This window comes from Aspergillus sydowii (assembly GCF_001890705.1).
Source record: "Aspergillus sydowii CBS 593.65 unplaced genomic scaffold ASPSYscaffold_10, whole genome shotgun sequence".
Classification (NCBI taxonomy): Eukaryota; Fungi; Ascomycota; class Eurotiomycetes; order Eurotiales; family Aspergillaceae; genus Aspergillus; species Aspergillus sydowii.
In genome coordinates, this window is record NW_024467868.1 from 478411 (window position 1) to 505981 (window position 27571).

General features: G+C 50.2%; 12 protein-coding genes across 12 annotated transcripts; 4 read left to right on the forward strand and 8 right to left on the reverse strand.

Moving 5' to 3' along the window:
- Positions 1-3256: 3256 nt before the first annotated feature.
- On the forward strand, positions 3257-4639 carry ASPSYDRAFT_34003 (Zn(II)2Cys6 transcription factor domain-containing protein; the record flags this gene model as incomplete). Its single annotated transcript, XM_040845174.1, has 3 exons — positions 3257-3805; positions 3865-4188; positions 4265-4639. The coding sequence occupies 3 exons, from the start codon at positions 3257-3259 to the stop codon at positions 4637-4639; spliced, it is 1248 nt and encodes a 415-aa protein (XP_040699801.1).
- A 39-nt stretch (positions 4640-4678) lies between these two features.
- On the reverse strand, positions 4679-5193 carry ASPSYDRAFT_396664 (uncharacterized protein). Its single transcript, XM_040845936.1, has one exon. It carries the CDS (start codon positions 4980-4982, stop codon positions 4719-4721), a length of 264 nt encoding a protein of 87 aa, XP_040699802.1. The 5' UTR covers positions 4983-5193; the 3' UTR covers positions 4679-4718.
- A 1379-nt stretch (positions 5194-6572) lies between these two features.
- ASPSYDRAFT_157411 (serine/threonine-protein kinase) lies at positions 6573-10603 on the reverse strand (the record flags this gene model as incomplete). The annotated part of the gene is made up of 5 exons (XM_040842637.1): positions 6573-6805; positions 6925-7257; positions 7322-9174; positions 9242-9967; positions 10017-10603. The coding sequence occupies 5 exons, from the start codon at positions 10601-10603 to the stop codon at positions 6573-6575; spliced, it is 3732 nt and encodes a 1243-aa protein (XP_040699803.1).
- Positions 10604-10649: 46 nt separating this feature from the next.
- ASPSYDRAFT_397027 (uncharacterized protein) lies at positions 10650-11340 on the reverse strand. The gene has a single exon (XM_040845945.1). It carries the CDS (start codon positions 11118-11120, stop codon positions 10743-10745), a length of 378 nt encoding a protein of 125 aa, XP_040699804.1. The 5' UTR covers positions 11121-11340; the 3' UTR covers positions 10650-10742.
- Positions 11341-11516: 176 nt separating this feature from the next.
- On the reverse strand, positions 11517-12733 carry ASPSYDRAFT_48264 (uncharacterized protein). The gene is made up of 2 exons (XM_040847596.1): positions 12605-12733; positions 11517-12262 (listed from the first exon to the last, which is right to left on the reverse strand). Exons 1-2 carry the CDS (start codon positions 12682-12684, stop codon positions 11869-11871), a joined length of 474 nt encoding a protein of 157 aa, XP_040699805.1. The 5' UTR covers positions 12685-12733; the 3' UTR covers positions 11517-11868.
- A 1815-nt stretch (positions 12734-14548) lies between these two features.
- Positions 14549-15181, forward strand: ASPSYDRAFT_92197 (peroxiredoxin family protein; the record flags this gene model as incomplete). Its single annotated transcript, XM_040852629.1, has 3 exons — positions 14549-14598; positions 14663-14939; positions 15002-15181. The coding sequence occupies 3 exons, from the start codon at positions 14549-14551 to the stop codon at positions 15179-15181; spliced, it is 507 nt and encodes a 168-aa protein (XP_040699806.1).
- Positions 15182-15741: 560 nt separating this feature from the next.
- Positions 15742-18503, forward strand: ASPSYDRAFT_157031 (ribonuclease P/MRP protein subunit POP1; the record flags this gene model as incomplete). Its single annotated transcript, XM_040842613.1, has 2 exons — positions 15742-16071; positions 16176-18503. 2 exons carry the CDS (start codon positions 15742-15744, stop codon positions 18501-18503), a joined length of 2658 nt encoding a protein of 885 aa, XP_040699807.1.
- Positions 18504-18815: 312 nt separating this feature from the next.
- On the reverse strand, positions 18816-19696 carry ASPSYDRAFT_60136 (Mic19 family protein; the record flags this gene model as incomplete). Its single annotated transcript, XM_040849804.1, has 3 exons — positions 18816-19337; positions 19416-19473; positions 19638-19696. 3 exons carry the CDS (start codon positions 19694-19696, stop codon positions 18816-18818), a joined length of 639 nt encoding a protein of 212 aa, XP_040699808.1.
- Positions 19697-19963: 267 nt separating this feature from the next.
- On the reverse strand, positions 19964-20608 carry ASPSYDRAFT_397177 (uncharacterized protein). Its single transcript, XM_040845950.1, has one exon. The coding sequence runs from the start codon at positions 20390-20392 to the stop codon at positions 20060-20062; it is 333 nt and encodes a 110-aa protein (XP_040699809.1). The 5' UTR covers positions 20393-20608; the 3' UTR covers positions 19964-20059.
- Positions 20609-21657: 1049 nt separating this feature from the next.
- On the forward strand, positions 21658-23606 carry glkA (glucokinase glkA). Its single transcript, XM_040845946.1, has 3 exons — positions 21658-21765; positions 21831-22024; positions 22081-23606. Exons 2-3 carry the CDS (start codon positions 21845-21847, stop codon positions 23371-23373), a joined length of 1473 nt encoding a protein of 490 aa, XP_040699810.1. The 5' UTR covers positions 21658-21765; positions 21831-21844; the 3' UTR covers positions 23374-23606.
- ASPSYDRAFT_182958 (uncharacterized protein) lies at positions 23585-25044 on the reverse strand. Its single transcript, XM_040843523.1, has 4 exons — positions 24779-25044; positions 24541-24636; positions 24139-24462; positions 23585-24051 (listed from the first exon to the last, which is right to left on the reverse strand). Exons 1-4 carry the CDS (start codon positions 24878-24880, stop codon positions 23899-23901), a joined length of 675 nt encoding a protein of 224 aa, XP_040699811.1. The 5' UTR covers positions 24881-25044; the 3' UTR covers positions 23585-23898.
- ASPSYDRAFT_48272 (C2HC5-type zinc finger protein) lies at positions 25013-27063 on the reverse strand. Its single transcript, XM_040847597.1, has one exon. It carries the CDS (start codon positions 26948-26950, stop codon positions 25403-25405), a length of 1548 nt encoding a protein of 515 aa, XP_040699812.1. The 5' UTR covers positions 26951-27063; the 3' UTR covers positions 25013-25402.
- Positions 27064-27571: the final 508 nt, after the last annotated feature.

The window sequence follows — 27571 nt, forward strand, 5'->3', positions numbered from 1 at the left end:
GGGGGGGGGGGGGCCGCGTGGTAACAAGAGCAAGAGGGCGCAGCTGCATTTCCACATGCGTCCATGAGGATTGGTTTCCTTGCATCGCGTTAAAGCCGTGTATGCGCAAAGGAGGCAACGGAAACAGGAAATCAACAGCTGATGTAGAGTGAGCGTATGGTCGTCTTGGACTCGAATTGCATTCTCAAGTTTTACGCATGCCAGCGGCCGACAGGCATCGTGTTTCTCCGCTGTCAATGCGAAGAATCCTGACCAAGCGCTATATTGCATGCTGACAGGACACCGAATGTGAAAATGCCACAGTATGAACTGCAACCCTGCAATGCATCCGGTTTGTAAGCAAGGTGGATATGCACAGGATATTCCGAGTCCCGGGAAAGTTTTGCTGGTACTTGCTTTATTCAAGCGACTCTCCCTTGCAAACTTCCTTGCATTTGCAGTTGCTCTCGCAAACATGCAGCGACAGGAGATTGCGACCTCAAGTTCGAGGCTTCGAGCGACAAGATAGCTGAGAAGGTACGTTTTGGCTTTCCGCAAGGAGTCGATGTAGTATGCGCGGGCTTAGGTCGGGGACAGGGCGCTTGTTCCTAGAATACCTTGCATACGTCCGGAAATCCAGGGCCGAAAGTCGCTATCCAAATCTCCTTGAATGTCTGAGTCCGACTCCTCGCACTTGTCGCACACATATCGACCGAGTACCACTTGACCGGGCCCCGGCGGTACCGCAGACTTGCCGACAATCTTGACGACAGCTCATGTCTCCGCTCGGTTTTTGGAGGCTGAATTAGCGGGCTCCAATGCGTCAGACGAAAAGGGGACAAAACACGCGGTTATTGCGGTGAACCGAAATCTGGAACACTAACGGAGTCAACCATGGTTCGCAAATACCGCTGGAAAGGAACTCGATGGGAGCTTGCGAAGACGGCGTCTCCTAGCGCGAACCAGGCGTCCAGAGGCAGTGGTACGGTACCAGCAATAAGGCAGTAGCATGGCGCGACCCGGATGGTGGTGGTGGTTGTTGTTGTTATCTGCAGCACTGGAAGAATCGAAGAGCTGAGGCCGGGCTCAAACTCAAGGCCAGAGAGTCAGCTGAGGCCAGCAGGGTGCTTCGGCGCAGGGGGGAAGTGGGAGTGGGAGCGAGAGCGGGCAGGACAGGGCAGGCAGAGACCGCACAGGCTTCCTAACGGCTAAGACTCGAAGAGCCTGCTGCAGCACCAATCAGCGGGCGGGAATGCGGCTATCATCCGGGTGGAGCCTCCCGCTCAGCGTGAAGAGAACGGGCGGGTATCGCACCATTATTAGCACCAGCTAGCAATGTACGAGGTCCCGAGTCCCCTGCAGTCCGGGCAGTACAAGTATTCCTGTGCAGACTGTCCAGGAGGCCTGGACGGGCCAGCATTAACCACCCGGCAGCTCCTCGGAGACTGGGCACAAAGTACTAATACACAGTCGGTATTGTGTAAGAAACAGAGGTCAAAGAGCACTAAAATAGCTTGGAGCAGTGGGGAGTTCCGTCACGGCGCCTTTACCCGTCCCGGCGTCCCTTTCGAACAGGCCGTCATTCAGGCTTCAGGCTTCAGCTGATCTCTGAATCTGTCCGGGTTCTATGGAGCCATCGCTGCGTTAGCGTCGGCTTGGGAGTCCTCATCCATGTCTATGGGTCGTTTGGCGTTGGGTACCGCTGTACCGCGGTCCCACCCGCTGAGGGACACCTCAGGTTTTCTACTTTAGCCTCTGGCCTTCATGACCGCTTGTTTGATCGGTTGAATTTCGATTCCCTCGCCACTCCACTGCCTTGAGATCCTCTGAAGGTTGCTCCCGTTGCGGTGAATCATTCACTAGCGAGAGCACGGTTCGACTCTTCAAGCCTTGAGCCGTCATGTCGAGGCACTCACCCTCGCCCATATTATGATTATTCGTATCCAGCGCAGGGCCAAAGAGAAAGACCCATCGACCCAGACAATCAATTGCAGGACGCATCCCATTTCCTCGTCCTTCCCCATCTGCGAGTCTTCCCGCCTTCCTTGCCTCCCGAACGGACCGCCGAGCGGCGACCCAGACTCTGTGATGGAGTCGTTTCCAGCTGGTCGAAGTGTTGAAAAGAAATTTCTCGTAGTTAGTCGATTAGCAAAATACTCTGTATCTCTGCCATTGAATTCTTCCACTTCTTCTCTCGCTATTTCGCTCTTTTCCCACGCCAACGAGAATCCGCGCCCTCACGTACCACGGGCCCGTTGAGTCTTCGTCGTTTGTCTGCACTGCTGCACTGCTGCAGCAATTCGGAAGTGGTTTCGACAAACGAACTGTGCTTGGACGTATACTGACTTTTGCATCGCGCTACTGCCAGACTGGTTGGTGTAGTGGACGCTATTATTCCTTCTTGCTTGCTGACTGCCTCTCCACCACTGGTGAGTCGAGTTCGTTTTCATTTTTTTGATTTATTATTTCATTTCTGCTTTTTTCTATTCTTTTTTTTTATTTCACTTCCTTTTTTTAATCCCTCCTCCCTTTTTTTCATCTTCCCATCCGCTTGCTCTATCACACTTCTCTCGCACTCATAAACTGTCAACGTCATCATCAGAAGCCCGAGGCTCTCAGCCTTTTTTTTTTTTCTGCTGCTTTTCTGGACTCTCCCTTTTCCTCCCTTTATATCACCCCATCTCCGCCTTTCTGGCTCTCCTCCACCGCCACTTCGCACCCCTGTCACTGTCCCTGTTCTTTTTCCTTCCATCCTCTAGCCTCATCTTCCCTCTTAGGTTTAAGCCATTCTTCAGCCCTTTCCCATTTTTTTTCTCGCTGCATTTTCTCTTCGCGTCTGTTTCCCCGTTGGGCTTCAGGTGACCACGAGGCTATGCTAGCCCTGCACATCACCCGACGGACAACCACTGTGATTTGGCCTCTTTTCTGAACCTGAACTGCGCATCCTCGCCTCTTATTAGCTCCCGTGTTATTATTCATCTTACTCATATTCATTCGCTCCTTCAGCGGCCCATTCACCGTCTCCGTACACCTTCGGCCATACGGCTTACGGCGCCTTACAGCGTTACATACGTACATACCGTTACATACGCAGCAAACGCTTTCGTTACGTCTTGATTCTGACAGACTCCCCCCTACACTGTGCTCTGTGCTTTGAGCCCAACGACGCCAACGACGGGAGTCCCGACGCTCATACATCATCCTGCATCTCCCTTCCTTTTAATCCCCAGTCCGTCTCTCCCGTTTCTCAGGCAGCCTCTCGCCTCCCTCGTCTCCAATGTCCAATCCCCACGACTACAGCGGCCCTAGTCGACAGGGACAGTATCCACCGCCTCAGTGGAACACCAGTCAGCCCGACGAGAGCCCNCACTACCCACCTGCCTCTCAATATCCTCCTGTATGTTTGGCTTCCTTCTTTGTCGCTGTCGCTCTATATAACTATAACCGCACGCCTCCCCCTGCAAATCCTCCGATCCCCTCAATTCTCGCTCTGCACCCGACCAATACTAAACTAATGACTTCCTTCCTCCAGTATCCTCCAGCTTCCTACCCTCCTCCCTCTGCGGACCACCAGTATCCCCCTCCGCCAGCGCAATATCCTCCTCCGTCGCAATACCCTCCTCAACCCAATATGGCTGCCGTTCACCCACTCCACGCCCAGCCAGATCCCTACCGACTACCCCCTCCTCCAGGTGCCTACCGTCCAGAAGTATATGGTCAGCAGCCTCCACCTCCGGCTCCTCCATCTGCACCGGGTGCGGTCGTTTACCAGGCTGCTCCGCGCCAGAGGACTGCCATCGCATGTCGCTACTGTCGGCGACGGAAGGTATGGTCTACTCAAAACAATTGTATGCTATGTAGTGGCTAACGGTTCGATAACGGTAGATCCGGTGCTCGGGCTTTGATAGCAATCCAGATGGCCGTTGCAGCAATTGCATTCGCTTTAACCAGCCATGCATGTTTACTCCAGTTTCATCCCAGACCCAGGCCTTCGTCCCTGCTCACGCCGCCTACCCACACATGAGAAATGGTCAGAATGGAGGGCGCCCTGGGGGAGAGCCGGTTGTGCTCTATGGTGCGCACGGCCAACCCCTGCCTCCGCAACAACAACCCCAGGGCAGTTCAGAAACGTCGCTCCCGCCACCTCAGGGAATGTATCCTCCATATGCTGGTGCACCTCCACCCCTTGCATCTGTGCAGCAAGACCATGTAGGTTCCCAATGACTCATATCATACCTTGCATTTGGTTTCTATGAAAAGCTAAACTTATTTCTCTCTCAAACAGAGACCTCGCCGAGGCTCCGGGTCCGGGTTTGATTATCCCGATCCGACCAACTTGGCCCCTGTGACACCAGTCAGCGGAGCTCCGTACCAGCCACGTGCCGCTCCGTACTATCCCCCACCTCCGCATGACCGTCGTCCTTCGCCTCAGGCCGCTTATGCGTACGATAACCGCCATTCTTCTTCCCCTCACGGATCGCCCTATCCTGCAATGCATACTCAGAGCGCGATCACGCCTCCGCCCACTTCGACTCCGGGATCAGCCCCGCGGAATGGACTAAATGTGCGTGACATGCTCAACCCCGGTGATAACCCGGGTCGATCCAGTACCGATAGCGATATGCTCAATGCGTTGGACCGCCGCGGACTAGGCCAGTAGGCAACTGAATATTGTCGATTAAACCCGGCCCGTCGGAGGAGGTGGCGAGGTCGAGATTTACAACGGCAGAAAAGTTGTATCAAGACGGTGGGGCTCGGCGCGGCTCGCTCGTGTGCAGGTCACACGCTTCTTTTACGCTCCTCTGCCGGGTGCCCATTTCGACGTTCGAATCGGAGTTTTGGATGTGGTCGGAGATTGGAAACCGGAGATCGGAAACGAGAGTAAGAAAAGAAAGAAAACTTGAAACAATTGGCCAAAAAGACCTAAAGCTGCAAAGCTTCATCACATAGTGTTGCTTCGCCCCGTGGATCTTTTTATTTCTGGCGCGATCGAACAGAAACATATCTTGTTTCGTATCGTCTAAGGCTGATGTGAAGCTGCTGGGGTATCACAATGAATTGTGCTGGCACAATCTACGATTATAGTTTTGGCATGAGGACGAGACTACACTAAATTCACCAACTGGGTTCGACTCTTGCAAATACGCGACAACGTGCGGAATCGCCACTTGTATGCGCCGCTGGTTCTTGTCCTGGTTTCGCAACTTGTCGTCTGTAGACGCTAAGTCGGTCTCTCGTCTCACGTCAAATACCAAGAATGCCAATTAAAGGGAAAAAAAGAAGAAAAAGAAAAAAAGAAAAACAACCGAAATCGTCCACGCGGATATTGCGTGGGTGTTGCAAGACAAGATTTACGACTATAAACTATTTCGGGGCAACCTGTTAATGGAAATTTTTTTTTCCTGTCGTCTTTAACCAGTTATCGATGGGCATCACTCCGGGCTATGTTTCTCCTTCGGATTGGTGCCACTCTGAAATTGGGAGGAAGACTTGCATCAAGAGGGCGGTATTTTGCGTCTGTTATCACGAAGCGAAGACCGGTGCGGAATTCTGCTTTTTAGCCGTCGATTTGATCTGGAAGGATTTCTGTGATTTGCGTGGCATTTGTCGATCCAATACGCCTTGTTCATTCTGTTGCACTTGCAGTATATTTCGGGTGGCTATCTGTCTTTGCGTTGGGCCTTTCGCCTACGGTTTTTGTATTGTTGCATTTCAACCGTCTATTTGGGTGGCTAACTACACCGCGTGTTTTGCGAAAAGGGGGGCTCTCTCTGTTGTTTACTGCCCGTTCTAATATGTTTTCTATATCAATATTTCTTTTCATCTTACTCTGGGAGGCTGTCTGATCATATTTTAGCTAGTTATCATTGCAAATCATGATCACTCTATCTATTCTTGCATTATCTAGCATATCCCTAGCCTACATGTACATTGTTGAATATTCTAGGTCTTAGGTCCCTTACATACAAGATCACATACTCGATCCTCATCTACTGATAAGAAGGAAAATTTGGCAGGGAGACATTACATTAGATTAACTACTAAACCCTAAAGTAACGCTCGCACATACATGAAAAAGTAGCTTAACCCGTCACTCCCAGAAACACAAATGAAATGGCAATAAAATGCATGAAACGAGGGGGAGAAACGGGTGGCTAGCTCGCACTCAGTAGTATGGGGATTGCTGTGGCTGTGCCGACTCCGTCAGCAGCGGGCTCTTAGGATGGAGCCGGCCACCTCGGATCCCAGAGCGGTTGGTGGGGGTGGTGAGAAAGTCACTTGCTGTATGCAGTACGTATGCATGTCGGTAGAGGAAAAGCGGACGTCGTATCACCGGAGCCAAATCAAGCCAACGCAAGCCAGGCAAATGAGAGGAAGGAAAGTAAATAGATAGGCAAGTATATCAATCCAAAGACAAACCAACCAAACCAGCCAGCTAGCTAGCTAACTGCTTCAATCAAAAGCATTGCTATGTAATATGAGATGATATAGCTCAAGCCAATTGAACGAATGAGGGGCGGCGTAAGCGAGTGGATGAGTGAGTGAGTGAGCGAGTTGGTGGGTGGGTGGGCCAATGCAGTTATTGAGTGTAGTTACGCATTGGGAAAAGCATCGAGCACCTGCACCATTTTCTTTGCACGGATCGGGTCCTCGACTACCAGGCCGCGCTGCTTCATGACCATGGAGAGGGTGTCGACGACTTTGTTGAATGAGGACGCGGCGCCGCGCTCTTGTCGAAACCGGACAAGGCCGAGGTTTGCTTGTCGGCCGTCTTCGATGACTGTGTAAAAGTCTGCAGAGAACTCGACGGGGCGGAGGTGGAGGACTGTTTTGAGGTTACTGTTAGTGAGTTACGTTTTTCTTTATGTCATGAGGTAGGGTTGAGGGTTGGTCTTTGTACTCCAAGGGATATGAGAAGGGTTAGAAGGGACCGTGGGTACGTACAGTTTGTATCACCAACTCGGCCATAGATGATACTGTTGGCTTTATCTAGATGAATGTCCTCGATGCCGTACTGCTTCCATTCGCGCAGGATTTTGTAAATCTCCTTGCGGCCTTTGATCTTGGTTGTATTAAGAGGTACGACGCGCGTAGCGGGTTTGAATTGGAATACGCGGGCAAACCAGTTGTTACTCCGCCCACCGGACTGCCGGCTTCGGCGAGTCTTAGGTTTCTTGGGCTCAGGTTGTTGCGTTGTTTGTTGTGGTTGTGGTTGGCGTTGCTGTTCATTATCAAGACGAGCATCGAGGAACGGGTATGGGGGTGTTGGTTCAGGGTCTGAGTGTGAGGTTTCAGTTAGTGACGGAGGTCAATAGATGAGGTCAATGGGTATTTAATGTACCAGGATTCTTGTGAGTCTTTCTCTTCATGAAATTCCAGAAAGAGCTTTTTGGTGTGTCCGATAATGGTTTTCGGAGCTTTGGTGGGCTTTCCGGCGTGGTTGTAGTTTCTCCTGTAGGGCGAACGTCATGGACGACCACTGTTGCTGAGCTTGGATGTAGAGGTTTAACTACTCTAGGTGATCCTCTCGAGATATCGTCTTCAATATTCTGGGATTTCCTAAACCAAGACCACTTCTTGTGGTCAGAGGTTCGGACGGCACTTCGTCGAGGTGACGCTGGATGTTCGTCAATTGGATCCAGCTCGCAAGGGACGCGAGAATGTCTATTGGTAGATATTGCTCGGGTGACTGTATCAAATCCCACATCACTCTGCTCTGAGGTTGTGCGGGTCTTGCCAACTGTCAGAGGATCGGTTTTGCCCATGGACTGAACGGAACTATGAGGTACCATTCGAATTGAGCGCTTTCCGCGGCTAATGTCACTTCTTCGACTGCTTGCATCAGTTGAGCCTGAGGCTTGTCTGCCGTCCTTCCCAGCATTTAGGCTGTCCGACCTTATGGGTATCGTGTCCAAATGTTCGGACACAATTGAGAGCCTGGTGGGCTCCAATGAGGATCCGGAGTGTAGGTCACTCATTGAACTGCTGCCGGGCTCCCTTTCTTTGCAATTCCTTCCATGGTGTCGCAATTTTTCTTGTTCGATCAGCCGATCAAGATGGTTTATTACTGTTGTAATATACCCCGGAAGGTCTTTGGAGCCATCCTTCGTTGAGTGCTCAATGAGCTTTCGGCGGGTTTCTTCTAGCTCCTTGCTGGCTTGAGAAGCCTTTGGCGATGGCACTGGTGTCTTTTCGGTGATGCAGATAGTTGAGCTGCCATCATCCATCTGGTGATCCGATGCTCCTGGGCTGGCCATTGATACAGAGGTAGCAGGAGTTTCTGATCCTGCGCAGGTGGTATCCGTACATCCAGTGGACAGCGAACTTCCATTGAAAGCCTCTTCGCATATCTGGCTGAGTTCGTGCGAAACTTTGCGCGCGTCATCTCTCCAGGTGAAGTCAGAATGGTGTACCTTCCTTTGTATACTGTGCTTGGCGGCGACGCCAGCACCACGGACCATTGTTGGTTGAGCCGGTAACATAGGGCTACCTCGTGGGTCGGAGAACGGGTCATCCCCAAGCGATGATACGAGACTTCCTTCGCTTGCTTGTCGTCTGGAAAGAGGCATCTTCGCCCTGACGGATACGGAACTTTGTGAACGGTTCCTGTTGTGGCGGAAGCAAACATTTCGCTTGTAACTGGCCGACCGGGGGTTGGATACGGAATTCGGCACTCGACGTGAAGCAAGCGAGGTCTTGGATTGAAACGACTTAACTGAACTGACTCTTGGTCTCTTTTTCCGCACTATTTTGAACGGTGGGCTTTGTTGGCTTTCGATTTCCTCGTGCTCAATGTCGAGGAATGGGTTTGAGGGGTCGTTCTCAACTTCGACACGCTTAGGGCTCGTCGCAGCCGCATCTCGGTGAATGGTGACACGTGCGTACTGTGGTGACCTGTCTGGCACACGCTGGAAAGGCGATCGGAAAGGGTCGTAACTCTCAACCGTACATGATGATTTTGGCTCTTTTACGGAGGGCTTGCGTTTGCCGGTTTCTTTGGCGGCTGGGGTTTGCGGTCGCCTCCGTGATCCATGCTGCGAGCGGCTTCGCAGGTGCTTAGAGAGCCGGGCCTGTCCTCGTGAAATGTGGTGGTAATCACTTGCTGAATACTTTAGAGGCTGGCCTTGGTAGTTTTCCAATTGTTCGTTCCTAAACTTCACCAGAGCATAATAGAACATCCGCTCCTGGGTTGCCCTATGGATGGTCTGTTAGACCAGATTGCGTAGTTGACATAATGTGGAACAAAGAAGTAGGCACTTACTCAAGGCTTAGTAGTCTCTCAATGAGCTTCTCCGGTTTCACATCATGCCACAAAGTTTGCAGGTTCCTCAACAAATCCACATCAATGTCTTGTCTTACAACTGGCGGGCCGCAATCCTGGGCTGTCAGAGGAGGCGCGGGGCCAAGGTGATGGTTGCATATAGCCTGGTGGAACTTTTCGTACTTTTTTAGCAAAGGATGCCGCCAAATATCCCTCATGCTGATGCGGTCGTCTGGCTTTTTCTGTAGGATACGCTGGATAAGGTCTGCTGCCTCGTCACTGATATTTGGCGGAATCATGTAGTCCCCCCGTCGAACAAGTTGCAAGGTACTGTGAAGATCACCTCCATCAAATGGGAGGAACCCAGTTAAGAGCGCGTAAAGGATAATGCCACAACTCCAGATATCAGCACTGGCGCCCCTGTACTTGCGGCCATAAATGATCTCCGGTGCGGCATAATGTGGACTTCCGCAGGAGGTATTGAGCCAGTGCCCTTCAGGCTGAAGGGCAGCCATTCCGAAGTCAGCGAGCTTGACGTTATGCTCTCCGTCTAGGAGGATATTCTCCGGTTTTAGGTCTCGATGGCAGATGCTGAAGCGATGACAATACCCAAGACCAGCTATTATCTGTCGGAACAGTCGAACAGCCTCTTCTTCTGGCAGCGGGCCATGATTAGAAACGTAGTCGAAGAGCTCGCCTCCCTCAACGTATTCCAAAACGAGGTACCTAATCACTGTCAGCTCTGTAGAAAGTCGTAACACTCGTCTTTTCTCACAGTTCTCCGCGATTCTCCCACACGTCATATAAACTTATGACGTTAGGGTGCTCAATGAGCTTCATGATCACCACTTCACGTTCAATACCGGACGGCATCTGCCTTCCTCCACTCCCAACGAAGTTCCCTGCGCTTCTATCCATCGCAGCAATGCTGTCACTCTGAGATATGGCAGCGCATTTCTTAGATACGATCTTGATCGCCGCTGTTTGGCCTGTGACCGCATGTTTCGCAAGCCTCACCCGGCCAGTCGCCCCACTCCCAAGAGTCCTGCCCAGTTGCCATGGTCCAACATGAGTCTTTCTCTTCCCCTTTCCCGAGATGATGGAGGTAGCTGATATCGTAGAGTTCCGTTTCGAGCCCGCCCTGGAGTCGACTACTGGCGAGAGACAGTTCTTATCCGCATTGCTCTGGGGCGACAACGGACTGGTCACGATGGACATTGGTTCCGGTGAAGTCAGCATGTATTCCTCTCTCATCGATGCTCTATCTGGAATTGGTGTTTGGCAGTTGTTAATTCTGTTACTGGCATCGGTTAAGGGTGACCGCATTGCTCTGGAATAAAAATTAGGAGACGAATCCTCCATTGCCAGGAAATACCCTAGCACGACGCGAATCCCCTATCGGAAAGGCACATGTGGACAGTATGGTGTACTATCCATCAGTTTAGTTATGACTAGGCTAGACAGCATATGGCGGCTATGTGCTTTAACTGCAGGGATTCGCTCACCTCAAAGTTTGGATTATTGTATGTGCAGGACCATACAGAGATGAGTGTTGTTGTAGAAATAGATACTCGGCAACTGATCGATCAGTTGGCGTCCTCAGATGTGTTGTCGAATAGTCCCTGCTGGTTAGTGGGTAGTAGTCGCAAAGCCGTCGAGCAGGCGAGCACCGGTTGAAAAGACTGAAGGTCCTCCAAGGCCAAGGATGGTGGAAGAAGGCTCCCAGTCGTCGTGAAGTGGTGTTGGGAACGATGCCAGTCCGGCACAAGCCTCGGGGAGTCCTCCAAAATGTCAGGACAATTTCCTGCAAAAATGCTACCAAAACACATGCCCAAGATCCACCAAGTACAAAACCGGGCAGCTGGAAAGGTTTGGGCATGCCACAGCGAGGCCAAATGCTGTGGAATGGACCAGTGTCGATACCGAGCTGTTTGTTTTGAGCAGGATTCTTTTTGTTCCCCCGACACCAAATGGCATCACACTGAAGAATGTGTTTCTTACTCAACTATGAACATCAATTCTCCCAGCGTATGCGGTGACGACTTTTGAGACGAAACATGAAGATATTGCTGCAGAGATAATTCCAACCGTTATCGATTCTAATCGATCCTAAAGGGAGCGCGGCTTAGTGTAATCACGACCAGTTTCACCTTGGTGGTCTTTCGGACATTATGTTCCATTTAATAATAGAGGGTATATTTCAACAAAGGGATGTTTCAATCTAAATTGATGTTGTTTAACCAATGTGATCAATGACCTACGTCCCGAAGTCATACCTCGTTTACAACACCCAAATATAACCATAACCCATAATCCCATATGCAGCAACAGATAATGTCCGATCAGCTCTCATGTCCAGTTCATGACTCCTTTGTGGCGATATTACGAACAGCTTTTCCAGCCCGTGCTGCTTCGCTTGAGTTCAGAGCACAGGGGCGAATATGTTCACTCAAGGGAGAAGGGATGTCCATCCAAGTTCGATCAACATACCCAGGCCAAACATTCCAACCGTCCAAGAATACTGTCAGTTTTAATCTCTTAGACATTGCTGAGTCCGCTGCAAGTTGGTGAGCATTCATAATAGTAGCTGCAAAGTATTTACCCTCATCGTCCGGAGCGCAAATAAATCACCAGTGCTCCTCCCCAATATCTACATCGTCAACGTCAACTCCATCCACAAACCATCGACCTTCACCATTCCCATCAGGCCCAAGCAGGATATCATTGCCGCTCATCATCCGCTTACGCATTTTTCCTGTTTCCCTATCGAACGTCCAGTCTTCAAGTCCGTAGCACCGCTTCCACCGCATGGAGTCGCTGGCATCCTGAAACTCGTACCAGAACTGGACAGCGATACGGTCATCAGTATACGAGAAAAGTTCCTTTTGTAGTCTGTAATTCTTTTCGCGGTTCCACTTCGCTGTTAGGAAGTCGATGATTCCCTCTGTTCCGGAGAAGAATGAGCTGCGGTTGCGCCAGATGCAGGTCGGTGTGTATGCCTGGGCAACGCGTACGGGATCTCTGCCATCCTAGGTAAGCACGAGCCTGTAAACTATGTTACGTTCTCTGCAATAAAGCAATCTACACCATGTGGTTGCTCGAGCGTGAACTGCAATCCTACATAGAAGGGGATGAGGGGATGAGGGGTGCAGGCTGGGTTTAAACGCGTGGAACTGCGATATGCAAGGGGTTGAGATGGATCGGCATCTCACGCCTCGACCAGAGTTCCACGGTTAACAAAAATAGTGATAACAAAAACTGCTTAAAAAAGGAAAGAAATGGAAAGAAGTAGGAATGGAAGACTTGATCAGGGCAGATTGTAAAGGCCGTTAGAGTGGTAAAAGGAATTAGAGAAGTTCTTACTGGGTGTTCCAGAGGTTTTGGGCTACCTTGACCTTCTTCCTTGCTGTCTCTTCGGTAAACGGAGGCTTGAGATCCGCCATAATTGCTACCGGAATCGGAGTAATTGAATTAAAATAGTTACAGATAAACTGTTCAGTTAACAACATAAATAGTCAAACACGTCAGTGATATATATAGGTTAAGCTTCATCACGTGCTGTGGCTTACTCTGAAATTAGTAACACCAGCTGAGGAGGGGTCCGGCGTCTATGGTTGGTCAGACATATATATACGTTTGGAGTACATCTTGAAACGCCAGCTAAGGAAGGGTTGGAGTCTACCAACGGTTGGGTAGAAGCATGTTAGTTTATAAAGCAAGATGGAAGGCCGGTTAGCTAAATGCCACCCGTGTTTTCACGGTCGAACGGTCAAGGTCAATAGAATATATATCTTTGGAGTACATCTTACCAATACAGTCCAAAACCTTAGATTCTAATCATGTCCCTAACAATGGGAAACTTCTGTATTCAATCCAAGTTACTACCAATCTGTAGCCTTCCTAGGAAGGTTGTTCCATGTTTTTGTATTCGTATTTGTATACCAACTGTTTGCAGTTGCAGGGTTTACGGCACAAGGAGAAAAAGTTTTCAGCATACCCTTCATATGAGCATATAAAGACCCCGAGATATTTGGAATTACGATCTCTGCAAAATCAAAACCGACCGAGTATTCTTCGTTCAGCCACCCGGGCGGCGAATCTTATCAGATTTCAATAACCGAGTCTAAGATCCGACGGCGGCTCGGATAGTGGGGGACTACGCTTATTTCCGGTGGCGACCAGCTAGCCTGGTAAGTGGTAAACGCGCATACCTATCGCCGAGCTCACGGGGCAAAAGAGAGCATTCATGATTAATCTATTAACACGCTGTACCAAATCCCCGAGTCTACAATTACTAAAGGGACCGTATCTCGGAAGGTCTTCGGAGCTAAGCCCCGAGGCGACATTCGGTCGTGGGCCACCATGGAAATTTTGCCCGTCAATTGGAGGGGTACCGCTCGGCGGTAAGCGTTTCCTCACTATTTCTGGCTAGTAAATGGCAGGCGGTGGAACATTAGGTTTTATTTTTTATTTTTTTTATTTTCACTTCAGGATAAGTCGGGATTGGAGAAGGCAGCCTAATCAGTTCGCCTCTTGTACGCCTCAGGCACAATTCGACATGGAGGGGCAAATTCAGATATCTTCCTCAGTCCTGAGGACCTTGAAAAATACGGCCCAAGACAGGCCTTATGCGTCAGTGAGCCAATGCCACATGCAGCTTGAAGTCCCACTCAACTTGAAAGCACTGGGGGAGGGGTTAGTAGAAAGTGCGGTGTGAACCCTGTACTCGAGAGTAAATATGAGACATCGCAATCGATAGACGTACGAAAATGCCACGTTGGAACGGGCGAAGTCACAGGCTAGAGAGTCCCGGTGATATCACTCGGTTTGATTGGATTAGTCAATGTCGGGGTCTAGATAGCAAAGTATTACTATTGCGTGGGTGCGGCGCCGAAGAGAGCACTCATGGTGGGGGGATGAGGGAGGAACTTAGTAAGGTGCTGGCCTCCTGGGACTCGGAACTCGAGCAATTGGCGGGGCCTCAGTCTCGGCCCTCTTTCTTGATAATACAGACCGGCGAATCATCGACAGAATTCGTTCGGTATCCCTCTGCTTCGGATCACCTCACTATGGATGGCGTCTCTGTTGCTCGGGACTGCGCCATTCCCTTCCTCTTTCTGGAAGGCGCGATCTCCAACGGCAACTCTGGCACCGTTCCTATTTAATCCACCTTCCCCCCTCCCGATTTTTCCTTTGCTTTCCTTCACTATCCGTGCTATAAAGTCAATCCTATCTGCCCGATTTCTTACCTTTCCTCAATCTACTTTCTATCTTCCAAAACACAACACAAAGACCACATCACTCACAATGTCTGGACTCAAGGCCGGTGACAGCTTCCCTGCTGACGTTACCTTCTCGTAAGTTGCTCTTATTTTCCAGCAAACCAATTGGCTTCAAAAGCTAACGTCTGTGCCTTAACAGCTACATCCCCTGGACTGAGGAACAGGGCGAGATCACCTCCTGCGGTATCCCCATCAACTACTACGCCTCCAAGGAGTGGGCCAACAAGAAGGTCATCCTCTTCGCCCTCCCTGGTGCTTTCACCCCCGTCTGCTCTGCTCGCCACGTCCCCGAGTACATTGAGCGCCTCCCTGAGATCCGCGAGAAGGGTGTCGACGTTGTTGCTGTCCTCGCCTACAACGATGCTTTCGTCATGAGCGCCTGGGGTAAGGCCAACGGAGTCAAGAATGACGACATTGTACGTTTTCTCCCCTCACCTCGTCTGCACACTTCGAATTGCCACTGACCAAAGTCTCTTAGCTCTTCCTTTCCGACCCCGAGGCCAAGTTCTCCAAGAGCATCGGCTGGGCCGACGAAGAGGGCCGCACTAAGCGCTTCGCCATCGTCCTTGACCACGGCAAGGTCACCTACGCCGCTCTCGAGCCTGCTAAGAACCACCTTGAGTTCTCTAGCGCCGAAGCTGTTATCAAGAACCTGTAAATCATGAACAAGAAACGATAGACGTGTTCTAGCCGAACGCATGTGTTCCATCGGTGGGGTAATAGCCTGCGAAGACAGGTGTTCATATTAGATTTAGAACTTCCGCATATAGAGGAATGCAATGCCTTACGAAGCTATGAAAAAATCACTCAAGAGCATCCTTGAAATTTCCTGACATGTATTCAATGTATACTTCGACGAAGAGTGGAGTAGAGGAACGCGCGATGTCAGGTAGTATAGCATGAAACATTGAACACCAGGTGGCAAGAACCAGTAGACCAAAGTAAGCTTAATATTAATTACCCCAGCTTCCACAAGATCTACGTTGCTCAAGCGCTGTCGGATTGTTCTTCTCGACTTCGATTGGTTCTCGATTTTTGTGCGCTTCTCTCTCGGCCGGGAGGGATAACGCGCTAAAAAGTTCCATCCAACGCGGAATCCAGACCCTGACGGATGCAGCTCTCAAGCTCCAAGTCTGAGACCAAGAATTTTTTTTTTTTTAATTCCCAGGCCACTTTCGACGCCATCGCGAAGTGTCATTCCTCCGCCCCTCGGCCATTATGGCCCTCAACCAGCCGACAAAGCGCAAAACTGCGTTTTCGGGCCAAAACTCCGCCGCAGCCCGCAAACGCGCGAAGACCATCGATGCTCGCTCACTTGCGGTGCAGTCTTCTGAAGCAGCACTTTCTGTGACGGGAGAACTCGATGTAGCTGCCTACGTCAAAGCTCGCGAGTTCGAAATTCGCTCCCTTGAGTCCGGCATCCAACGATCGAAAACCGCCCTCACCAGTCGTGCGTTTCAGCAGGTACCTCGATCGCTAAGACGGCGGACAGCTAGCCACAATGTGAAAAGAGTGCCCGGGAGATTGAGGGCTCGGGCGAAGAGAGAGGTATATCTCCTGATCTATCATTCAGCATTGACCGTTGACGCGGACTTGTTATATCCTTACTTTATATTCCCAGACCGTTTCGCTTATCTCTAAATGATGAATAGATGATAGAGGATAACACACCGACTGTCACCGCCAGGCGACGAAAGCCCTCCGAGACGATGCGAATCCGCCTTGAGACCGCTAGACGTCTACAGAACCTCAATGCCAAAAGCAAAGCCAAACGAGCCGCTCTAAGGGCGAAGCAAAACAAGGATGACGAAAAGGCTTTGGAGCAAGCAGGGAGTCACTCGTTTGCTATCGCCCCGCGAGTTCCAAAGATCAAGAAAAACAAACTTTCACGACCACCGCCGGCGGAGTCAAAATACAAAAAGCGGCAGCGTACGAAGATTTGGCTGCCTACGCACATGTTTCATGCGAAACGTGCTCATATGGCTACGTCGAGAGACCCGTTGTGGAGGTTTGCGGTGCCATTGTCGCCGACGGAGAAGAGCTATAGGCCCGCGCATCGGGCGAGTGGTGCTAGGGGCGCAGTAGCTTGGGACATGAGTTATATTTCTACCATTCAGCTCGAGGGCGCGGGGGCGGCTCTGGAGAGTGTCTTGAGAGGCGTGGGCGTTGTCGGGGATGACGCTTGGGGTGTGAAGGGGAGGAAATGGAGAGCTGGCGTGAGGAGCCTCCGCACATGGGTTTTTGAATCCGAGGGGCAACAGAGGCCGATTGCACCCGTTACTTTGATACAATGTGCCCGACGAACAGCAGAAGACGTGGAAATGGTAGATGCTGATGCTAATGCTAACGGCAAAAAGAAGTCGGATGAAAAAGTGAGAACGAAGATGTTCGTCCGGGTACATCCTTCTGCATTTTTGCGCCTCTGGAACGAGCTGCTTGGGATATCTAAGAAGCAAAGCCCACCAGTCATGGTTGAGGACCTCCGATTCGAGATTGGTAGCATCGACATTACCGGTCCAGGGTCAACTGAGGCGCTGATTGCAGCATTACGCCCATTGAACCATGGGGGGAATGATGCTTCGGCGGACAGTTTAGAGGCCACATGGCGTGGTCTACTGGGGGTTACAAATCCCTCTTCGCTGCCACAAAATGCGCTCCTTTCATTCTCCATATCAGACCCCCGTCTACACTTCCCTCCTCAAAGACTCAAACCTTCATTTACTGAACAGAGGATGCAGGAATTGGCTATATTGCTATCAACCTGGCCTTCCGATAAAAACCCAACACCGCCGGCAATATTTGACCGTCGCAACCGATTAGCGGCTAGCCGCGACCTGGCCAGCCAAAAGGCCATCAACCGACGACGCGCTGAGGCAGGATTCGGAGTTTACCCAACCCCTCAAGCTTCTGATCCACAAATACCCGTCCTTCTATTGGCAAGCAGACGTAGCTCTCAACAAAAAAGCAGCAATTCACTCGGCACCTGGACTGTACTTCTCCCATGGAAATGTGTGGCTCCGGTGTGGTATTCCTTGATGTACTATCCGCTTTCGAGTGGAGGTAACCCGAGGTTCGGCGGGTTGAAAGAGCAGCAACAGCTCGCCTTCGAAGCAGGAGAGCCATGGTTTCCGGGTGACTTCCCGGGCACCCGTGCTGGCTGGAAATGGGGCCTACGAGAACGTGAAGCAGCCAAGAAGGAATGGGAACGACGCCCGAAAGGACGGCGAATTGAATTCGACTCACTGGATCTGGGAAACGGCCAGAAGGGCGAAATCGGTCATGGCTGGGCGTGCGATTGGGAGAAACTAGTTAAATCTGGCAATGACTCCTCAGTGAAAGAGGGGGGTACAACTACTGGCAAAGGAAAAGACCCAGAAACTGACAAGGCATCAGCTGAGAAGCAGAAAGAAGAAGCCGAACCACGATTAAACATTCATCAACTGCCATATCCCCAGGCAAATCTTGTTATCAACGGCAAAACTTCACCTAAGGTCAGCGAGGCCGCTCTCGCAACAGTGAAGCTCACTCTCCATTCTCGCGGCCACCCTACTCCACGAGCACGCATTTACCGACTTCCCTCGAATAACGCGGAACTCCGGCAGAGATGGATATCGTTGATGTCGAAGAGCCCACGACCAGAGACACCAGGCCAGGCCGTCCCAAAAGTCCAACGAAATGTGAATGCAGACGATGTCAACGCATCCCGACAACGTCTTGCCGCATCCCTCTTGTCAAGCGCTGAATCCTCCAGCCACCAAGAACATCTTCCCTTGCCTTTGGAAGAGGACCTCATCGGCTTTCTTACGACAGGGAACTTTAACCTCTCCGAAGGGAAGGGCACGGGAATAGGCTCGATACTTGTATCGAAAGTAAGGGATACAGCGAAGGGTTCTAAGCGAAAGAGCAAAGATAGGAATATGTGCATTGTTCGAAATGCGGGAGAGACCGTGGGTCGATTGGCTTTCTGGGAGCTCGTTTGAACCCAGTTCGGCCTTTGGAATTCTGAACATATCAAGTTCGAAAGTGATGTATGATGGCATGATACCCATAGATTAGATGTGCGAATAAACCATATGCTGCTTATCAAGGAAGAATCTCCCCCTGTCTGTGGGCCACGGCCGTAGTTCTTGCACATTAAGCGTAAAACAAATCATATGACCTCAAGTAAAAAGTAGGTATACAAGTAATATAATGAACAGTACCGATAAATCCAACAATTCTATTTTCGGCAAAGACGCTCTGTTCTCACAGCGATATCGCTCAGGCCCATCACATCACATCAAAAAAAAAATTCAACCCACAATCCGATCCACAAAGCCCTCCTCAAGCTTTGCAACCTCTCTCTTGAAATTCTGCACCTCCTGCCAGCAATCCAGCGGCCGTCGGTCATTCAGTCTCAAACAGCTAGCCACATCCGCCTGTGCTTTCGCAACGCTTCCATCCAACTCCGCCAGCTTCTTCCGCCCTTCAAGCTTAAGTCTCAGCTCCTCAATCTCCGAGTTCACAGACTCCCGGTTCAGCTCGCGGTTAATGGGGGCTGCAGTCTCGGCAGCTGCGGGCGCAACAGGCGTGTACTCGCGGCCCGCGAACGGGATCCGGGGCGCATCGAGATCTAGTGAGCCGGCTGGGTAGCTGCTGATGTTTGATGTTACGGGTGCGGCGGAGGTAGCGGCGGCAGCAGAGTCCCTGGCTTCCGCGAGACGCTTCTCGACTTCGGCGAGGGTTTTTTGTTCGCGAGCGCGGAGGCGCTCAAGTTCTTTGGCGACGCGGGCCTGGATTTCAAGTTCGAGGGTTTTGGCGCGGGCGGAGTCGGTCTGTTGATTTTGTTAGAATCTTGCATTCCCCCACCACCACATTCTGGTATAGTTCTTGGACTGTTATGGGTGACATACTTCGGTGTTGGATTGGAGGCCATCAACGAGGTTGGAGGAGAATTGGATTGGGGAGTTGCTGTAGTCGTTTTATCTGGTTAGCTCCTAAGATTCAAATCGCTCGGGTTCCAAGATTATCTTTGGAGAAAGCGCCATTGAGGCGAGTAATATGTTTAATAAATCTCAAACAATCCAATGGGCCTTCGATAAAGATCATTGTGCTCTTGGGATAGTGAATCGTACCTCTCGAAAATGTGTTTTGACCCGGCCGAGGCCTCGGGCTTCGAGCCGCCAGCGCCCATTATGTGCTGTCTTTATAGGAAAACTTGGAGACTTTTGTCCGAATATGAGAGTTCTCCTTATATGTCCGCTGACCGCGCGCCGCAATGGGGTGTAAAGAGTTAATTGGGGAGCTATTCAAGGTCGTCGTCCGGAATGGAGGTTGATACTGCAGCCGACTTCCGCCGGCGGTGGTCACGTGCCAAGGTACATAGATTACATAAGTCTCTTGATGTGCTGCTCAGATTACATAAGGATTCCATCATCGGAGCAAGTTATTGTTATTATTATTGCGGACAATTCGGCAATAATTGCGATGTTTTGCACGAGTGTAAGTATAATGTATGGATGAAGTTCACTCTACATTACGATGACTACCACCTAGCTTAATAGGCATTCGGCACGCAATGAAAAGCGTTGGGTATATCCGCTCTAAAAAGGTGCCTAATTATGCTGAAAGCGGTACCAGCAGTGAATATATAAAAAAGAGTGGCCAAGTTGATGAAGACTTTGCACCAGACTAGGGCTGCCTCCGCGGGTGAAATCTGTCGAATATGGTCGACATAGTTAAACCACTGTCGGGCCGGTCCGAGCAGTTCGCATATGGTAGTAAAACGAGAGTTCATTTCACATTTTGCGCAAAAGGATGGGTGTCTAAGCTCGTTGTATAGGCCCATACCAACGAACCAGATACTCGTCAGATCCTGGCTCTCCAACATAAAGTCCGCAATGGTACGGCAAAAAAAGTCCACGTTAATCTCTAAGCTTGTTCTCGCGTCCACGGTATATCATAATTATCTAGATAGAGTGTTTTATATGCATGTAGACCGTGGGCTTATGATAATTATCAGACTCAATGGAAGCAATCGCTGAAGCCCTAAAATCATATAACTGAATTTTAGGATACTTGGTTGGACTTACGCCAAAGGAATCGTGGCGAAGAGCCTGGGTACCTGGAAACATAGATATTATCAGAATTTGACGGAACAATACCGGTAAAGTTTGATTGCGCTCAGCTCGCATCTGCGATTAATTCATTAACAATGCACGCAGGCAGAATCGCAGCAGTCAAACCTCCAACTACCATCCTCAAACCTTTCTCTTGATACTGAAGGCGTCAATTGAGGCATGCAGAATTTGTACAGCTAGCATGGAATATGCAAAGATTCTACTCGTTATCTCTACATTATTGTCAGTTTCACAATTACAGCATAAGCTTGCAACGTGGGCCTGTAGACAAGCGATGGATAGCGTCCACGGTGGCGTTCCAAGAAACCAAGAACAACTAGACCGCTTCAAGTCATTAATATCACGGAGGTTTCTCCGGAAATCGAGACGGAATTGACAAACGAGCGTGACCTTCAAAGAGACTTCAGGATGTGCCATAATGGTCTTGTCAGGTGCAAGGCAGCGAGCGGCTCATGTCCACCAAGATTAGGTGGTCGAGCAATGGGGTGGTTCTTTTCCTGACGACTTGAACCTGCAGGTCGCACTAGGGACATCCATGTCTTCTTTTCGCGTGTCTCCGTCCCCTGCCCCAATTCTAACCTTTGTTTCTCACCGGTGAAGCAAAACCCCGAGCCATCCCCACTACGTTTCGGAGCGTCAGAGAATCAGAGATGGAAGGCCGTGGACTCGCTTTGGCGTCCGCCAATAATCTCGCTGTTTCTACAGAACACTCGGGACACGGACTCGATGCAAAGGAGCTACGAAAGAACCCGAGCAAAATATCTCAATGCCCAGAGATGCCGATGATAGCCCGCGTCGGGCAAAGACGCGCGCAGAAAGAACAGACTGGAAGTGGAGCCCCGCCGGCCGGCGCTCCCGCAAACAGAGACAGTTTGTTACCCACTTCACCTTGACAACTGACCTCATCGACCCCTCCGTATCCAGGAATTAATATCCCCGTCTTGCTTCACTTTTATCGTCTGAGGAATTAATATTCTTCGCTCCTCCTGCATCCATTACTGCTATCCTCATATCTCCACCATACTTTTCCCTCATTCCCCAGAATCTCCTCCGCATTGCCCCTCCTTACTTCCATTCCCTCGACAGATCGCCGTCCTTGCTTCAGAACCTCGTCTACACCCAGGTAGGATTCTTCCGCCTTTATTTCGGCTTGGTCTGTCCTCCGTTACTGACCTCTCTACCATCTAGTTCTTCCCTGCATCATGTCTGCCCTCGTGCAAGAAGCTGAGCGCATCGCGAACCAGTTCGACTACCCGCCGAATGAGGTACAACGAGGCGTGAAGGAGTATATTAGAGAGATTGACGAAGGGCTCTCCCAAGAAGGCACAACTTTAAGCCAAATTCCGACGTTCGTGACGTCCGTGCCCAATGGCACCGAGAAGGTACGAGAACCGGTTCACGAGCACGATCAGGACGGCTCTGACATTAGTTATAACAGGGCTTGTACTTGGCCGTCGACCTAGGAGGAACCAACTTCCGGGTGTGCTCGATCGATTTGCACGGCAACAATACCTTCTCGCTCACGCAGTCCAAAATTATGATCCCTCGCGAATTGATGACGTCAGGATCATCAAAGGAGCTCTTCCTCTTCCTCGCGCGCCAGATCGAGTCATTCCTGCGCATTCATCACAACGAGCACTTCGAGGCTCATCTGAGGCGGAAGATAGAGGCTAAGGAGGTGGACTTGTTCGATCTAGGATTCACATTCAGTTTTCCTGTGCGCCAGCTGGGAATTAACAAGGGTACCCTGATTCGCTGGACGAAGGGCTTCGATATCCCCGACGCGGTAGGCCAGGACGTTTGCGCGCTCCTTCAAAGTGCCATTGATGAGTTGAATCTCCCTGTGCGCGTGGCTGCGCTTGTGAACGATACCGTTGGCACGCTGATGGCTCGTTCATATACGTCTCCCGGTGAAACTGGGACTTTTCTCGGTGCCATTTTCGGGACAGGCACGAACGGTGCGTATGTCGAAAAACTTGACAGGGTTACCAAGATGGACAAGATTGAGCACTCGGACTATGACAAGTCAACTGGTGAAATGATCATCAATGCGGAATGGGGCAGCTTCGACAACCACCTAAGCGTTTTGCCAAACACCAAATACGATCAGCAGCTGGATGCCGATAGCAACAACCCTGGTATTCAAATGTTTGAAAAGCGCGTATCTGGTATGTTTTTGGGTGAGATCCTGCGTTTGGTCTTGCTTGACCTGCATCGCAACGACTCTCTAGGTCTCTTCAGACCCAGTTCATCATCAGATGTCGTTGTCCCAGAGTCCTCCTCCTTCTACCGACAATGGGGTATCGACACCAGCCTGCTCAGTATAGTCGAAGCGGACAAAAGCAAGAACTATGAGCAGATCAAGTCTGCACTAAAGGAGCACTTGAAGATTGAACGTCCAAGCGACAACGACTGCAAAGCCGTTCAAACCGTGGTTCACGCAATCGGAAAGCGTGCAGCTCGTCTGAGCGCCGTCCCTCTAGCCGCTGTCCTCATCTCCACGGGCAAGCTGCAGACTGATGATCTGGTAGATATCGGTGTTGATGGCAGTCTGGTCGAGTACTACCCTAACTTCGAGGAATACATACGGGAGGCTCTACGTGAAGTTCCTGAGGTCGGTGCAGCCGGCGAGAAAAAGGTACGAATTGGTATCTCCAAGGATGGTAGTGGAGTTGGCGCGGCTCTGATTGCGCTCGTCGCAAGCAAAGAGGGAACGAAGGCCCCACAATAATGGGGATACTCTCGTGACGAATTTTCTTTTTCCTCTTTCTCTTGTTCATACTTTTGTCCCTTTACCTTTCTCATACCTTGAACCTCCGCGAAGGCTTCAAATGTTCCTGTATATTGTCTGCAGTAGCTGGGCTCCTTGCCTATCCCCAGCGCCAACAAAAGAGGCAGCCAGTATTGTAAAATGGAAATGTATCACTATGAATTTTGTTTCTAAATAGGTCTATGACATCTAGCAATCTAAGAGTTCAAACTGCTCAAAAATAATCAGATAACGCCTCCCACGCGGGATTGTAACAATGCTCATGAACTTAGTAAGTGACCAACAGAGTTGGCATCCGGTACAATTAATACATATTATATAAAAAGAAAGATCCTGTTTAATCTAACAAAGTCCGAAATCAGCCAAAGACACAACGCAAACGAAATATGTTAATCTTATAACTTGATGAATGGGCCATGGCTGGAACCTATGGTACGCTGCAACGCAACACCAACCCCAGAACAACTCCACGATCTTGCAATGCGTTTAAACAGCTGCGTACAGACTCAAATAACACCCCCAGAGCACTCCGGTGAGGCTCCCAAAAACAACTCGTCGGTCCAGTGGGATAATTGTGTACAACAACGTTGATACAACAGGTCGGTACTTCAGCCGGGCTATCATGATTGGTTTGAAGTCCTGCCTTCTCGTTAGCATCGCCATCAAAAAGTAGCATCCAGGAACAACAGTGAGATAAGGTATAACGGCGTCAATACGGGGCCATACCTCAAGAACTAACTCCCAAGTCCTATCCAAAGTCGCGCCTTTAAGCAGGTTAATCAGCCCAACAAACAGAACGATGTTCAGAATTCCGCCAGCCGTCTGGTCTAACAAGAGCTTCATGGTGAAATTGTAAAAGCGTCTTCGCTTTCCAGTTGGTGGTATCGCTGTCACCCTCCGTGGGATGAACTTGTCTTTGACCTCGACAACTTCCTGGCTTCCTTTTTCATTGGGAATGGTGGATAGTGGGAGTGCACTGGGGTTAGAAGATGATGACGACGATGAGCCTGCATCTGTCGTTGCCTGGAATAAAAAGCCCGGAAATGTCACCTGTGATGAGCATGTTAGTAAAATGTGGATTGGTCAACTTTGACGGGGGGCATGGTTTCCAATACGATATATGCTTACCTCCAACCAACGCTGCCACCAGTGGTTGATGGGCACAATGATAATACCATATATGATGAATTGAAGGAACGCGGGAACGTTCAGACTGAACGGTTTCTATATAACAAATGCCAACGGTTCTAATTACTTTGCTGTACTTGCGGTGTTTTGTTTTTTATGGTAAGGGGGAGGAAAGAAGGTCTACCTAGTCTACGGGGGTCGTATCTAGGGGAGGGGTGGGATTGGAAGGGTAACATACATCTTTCTTCCACTGGTCTATGATTTGAGCCAGTATATTGGAAATTGCATTGAGAAAAGTGCTCTGGACTGTGATTGTTAGGAGGGTGTTGTATGGTGACATTATAATGGTCGCGGATAGGGGATGGTTGTTATGGTGTCAGGAGGGAATGCATTGAGCAGACATATAAGTCCAGGCGGCGCAAAGGAAGCACTGAGGAGAGAATTTAGGGACTTGAAAGTCATGGGGTTGTAAATGGAGTAGTTGTCAACATCTTTCAATGGTAGGGGCGAAGAGTGCCTGGTGGACAAACTCCGTGTTCACGTGTCCTCAGTGACAGTTCACCTGGAGTAAGACATTGGCACTTGGCAGGGAGAATTTTCATTTATTGCCTTAAAATATTGATTTCAGGCCTACAGAGCTGCTTTAATTCAACGGTATATACCGTCATATTCCACATGTCCACGGCGATATCGTTGGGTAAACTTTCAGGGGTCCGCAGCCGTTGTCAACCATGACTCGCTTGTCCACCAGTTTACATGTCTTCTATATAATAGCCCGAGTATACAGGCCCATTCCTTTTGATTGTTTCAACAGTGGGAATATTTATTTAGTGGTCTGGGTCTTGTGCCCAGTCGATTTTTACTACGTCTCTGATGTTGACTCAGTATAACCGTGCAAACCTCCGTCTAAAATCCACTGCTCGTTATCGTCTTTGTCATCTTGAACTCTTCGCCACGTCTGCTGCCGCTCTTTAGGCTCTCCCTTCTTCTCTTCAGGCGCTTTCCAAACAGGTCGCATGAGGCCACCAGCCGCAAGCAGAGGATTGCGACTAAATGCCTCACCGCCGCTTCGTTGGCGGCCGACATCGTAGGAGAGATCCTCTGTCTCCTCGTCCTCCGCTGCCGCGGAAGTAGTTTCAGTTGGCGCGGCCTGATACACCTTCCTAACACGACCGCCCTTGATATCTAAGCTCATAATCGTCTTCCTCTTCTCCCATTCCGGTCGTGCTTTCTCCTCCATCTCACGCATAATTCGTTGTTGCTTCTTGAGCGCCAGCGCTCGCTGTGACGGTGTCATCCACATCGTAGAGGAAACGTTAGGTGTATCAAAGTCCGCGGCCTCATCGACCACACGCGTTCTCTTTGCATTCTGCGCTTGAAACTGCAAAAGCTTGTCCCTATGCGCTTTCGCAGCATCCAACTTACTAGACGACTGCGATGGGCTGGAAGTACTCACTCCAGGGCCGCCCTCATGATGAAGGCTATCGTTATGCGCGCGCATTTTTTCTTGGCCCCGTTCCGCCCGCAACTCACGAATCATACTTTGAATCTCATCGTTAGATAACAATGGCGTCCCGCAGAACGAACACGGCTGCAGCCCCTCCAGCGAGCAGATTATCTTCCCACAGCTCAAGCAATTCGGCGCTGCATCGAACACCGGATGTAGCGTCCCATAGCATGTACATTTCCTCTTCTCACCACCTAGCGTCGGGTTCGTAGATACTTCCAGCGCAGCAATCGCTGCTGTTAGATCTGAGATGTTGTTCGTAGTCAGGGATCCCTTCGGCGTCGCAGTCCCAGAACTTCCACCTCCTCCAGCCCTCGAAGGCTTTGCCGCCTTGGACTTCACATTTGGAAGAAGATCTGATAACACCGGTCCGGCTGCAGAGGGCGGGGCCTTCGATCCCCCTCCTCCTCCACCCCCTACTGGGGGAGTAGGCGATTGATTCCTTGATGATGTTGCAGATCCCTGGTGCGAAGTTATCTTCAAACTCGAGCTCGGTCCAACATCCAGCGCCCGGCTTCTCGATGACATATAATCCTCATCTAAGTCTGCTTTCTTATAACCGCCAGCAACATTTCCGAAATTCTCAGGCCTCCGTGGAGGGCCCGCACTATGTAGTGGCGGTTTGCTCTTCTTATTTTTCCTTGTAGACCCTGCTCTGGGGCTTGGTGTCTGAGACGGCGACGGATGCGACGGTGTGGTAGATTGTTGTTGACGCTCGTCCCGGTGCGAGTTAAACGCTGATATGAATTCAAACGCAGCGGGGGAGTCACCCAGGAGGTTTTTGAGGTGGTCGGCGGCTTCTTCCTTGGAGAGGTCGGCGGCGTAGGTGAGGATCTGGGTGAGGGAGTCGGAGTCGAGTGGCAGGACTTTGGCAAGCCGCGGGACAAAGGGGGAGATATTCATGGCGCGTGTAGTTGAAGAGGGTTGTAGGGAACTCTTTTGGTCATAACATTAGGTGGGGGGGATGTAGAGAATATTAAATGTGGGGAATTAAGAAAAGGCGAAGGAGAGAACAGCCACTGGACATGAATCATAGCGATGCGGAGGGACGGGTATACGAATGTTTGCCTTGGTTCTCAGGCAAACTTATTGTACCATCCAACTAGGACGGGCTAGAAAAGAACGGTACGGAGGATACGAACCTGCCTCTCTCAGCAATAGTAGCCTGAATAATCTTGAAGAATCCTGAGGCTTTGTTTATCTGAGGCTACAGATACACAGAGGCCGAAGTCACCGGTATGATCGAAAAGCAACCTTCCATGTTTATAAAAGCGACTGCCAGACTGGGAACCTGAAATCCATCATTCAGGCTATTGTACATTCATTCAACTACATAATCATCTATTCCCAAAATCAAGAACAAAAGACCCATGAAGCCTGAGTAAACAAGGAAATGTAAATGTCACGTCATGATGTCCAGACTTTTAAACATGATGTGTAGTCCCGTTGACGCCTGCGATGCCGGAAAATATGTACGTAGAGATCATTAAGTTAGGAAATAATATGTTCGCTCCAATACAGACA

What these genes read in the sequence shown, in the direction of transcription:
- ASPSYDRAFT_396664 (XM_040845936.1), bottom strand. Translation starts at nt 4,982, where the DNA reads ATGTTTCTGTTCGATCGCGCCAGAAATAAAAAGATCCACGGGGCGAAG.
- ASPSYDRAFT_397027 (XM_040845945.1), bottom strand. Translation starts at nt 11,120, where the DNA reads ATGCCCAAACCTTTCCAGCTGCCCGGTTTTGTACTTGGTGGATCTTGG.
- ASPSYDRAFT_48264 (XM_040847596.1), bottom strand. Translation starts at nt 12,684, where the DNA reads ATGGCGGATCTCAAGCCTCCGTTTACCGAAGAGACAGCAAGGAAGAAG. An exon ending in CAAAACCTCTGGAACACCCA is followed by an intron (nt 12,263 to 12,604) that starts GTAAGAACTTCT and finishes CTAGGATGGCAG; the next exon opens with AGATCCCGTACGCGTTGCCC.
- ASPSYDRAFT_397177 (XM_040845950.1), bottom strand. Translation starts at nt 20,392, where the DNA reads ATGTTGGAGAGCCAGGATCTGACGAGTATCTGGTTCGTTGGTATGGGC.
- glkA (XM_040845946.1), top strand. Translation starts at nt 21,845, where the DNA reads ATGTCTGCCCTCGTGCAAGAAGCTGAGCGCATCGCGAACCAGTTCGAC. An exon ending in TGCCCAATGGCACCGAGAAG is followed by an intron (nt 22,025 to 22,080) that starts GTACGAGAACCG and finishes TAGTTATAACAG; the next exon opens with GGCTTGTACTTGGCCGTCGA.
- ASPSYDRAFT_182958 (XM_040843523.1), bottom strand. Translation starts at nt 24,880, where the DNA reads ATGTCACCATACAACACCCTCCTAACAATCACAGTCCAGAGCACTTTT. An exon ending in TAGACCAGTGGAAGAAAGAT is followed by an intron (nt 24,637 to 24,778) that starts GTATGTTACCCT and finishes TTTGTTATATAG; the next exon opens with AAACCGTTCAGTCTGAACGT. An exon ending in GGTGGCAGCGTTGGTTGGAG is followed by an intron (nt 24,463 to 24,540) that starts GTAAGCATATAT and finishes TGCTCATCACAG; the next exon opens with GTGACATTTCCGGGCTTTTT.
- ASPSYDRAFT_48272 (XM_040847597.1), bottom strand. Translation starts at nt 26,950, where the DNA reads ATGAATATCTCCCCCTTTGTCCCGCGGCTTGCCAAAGTCCTGCCACTC.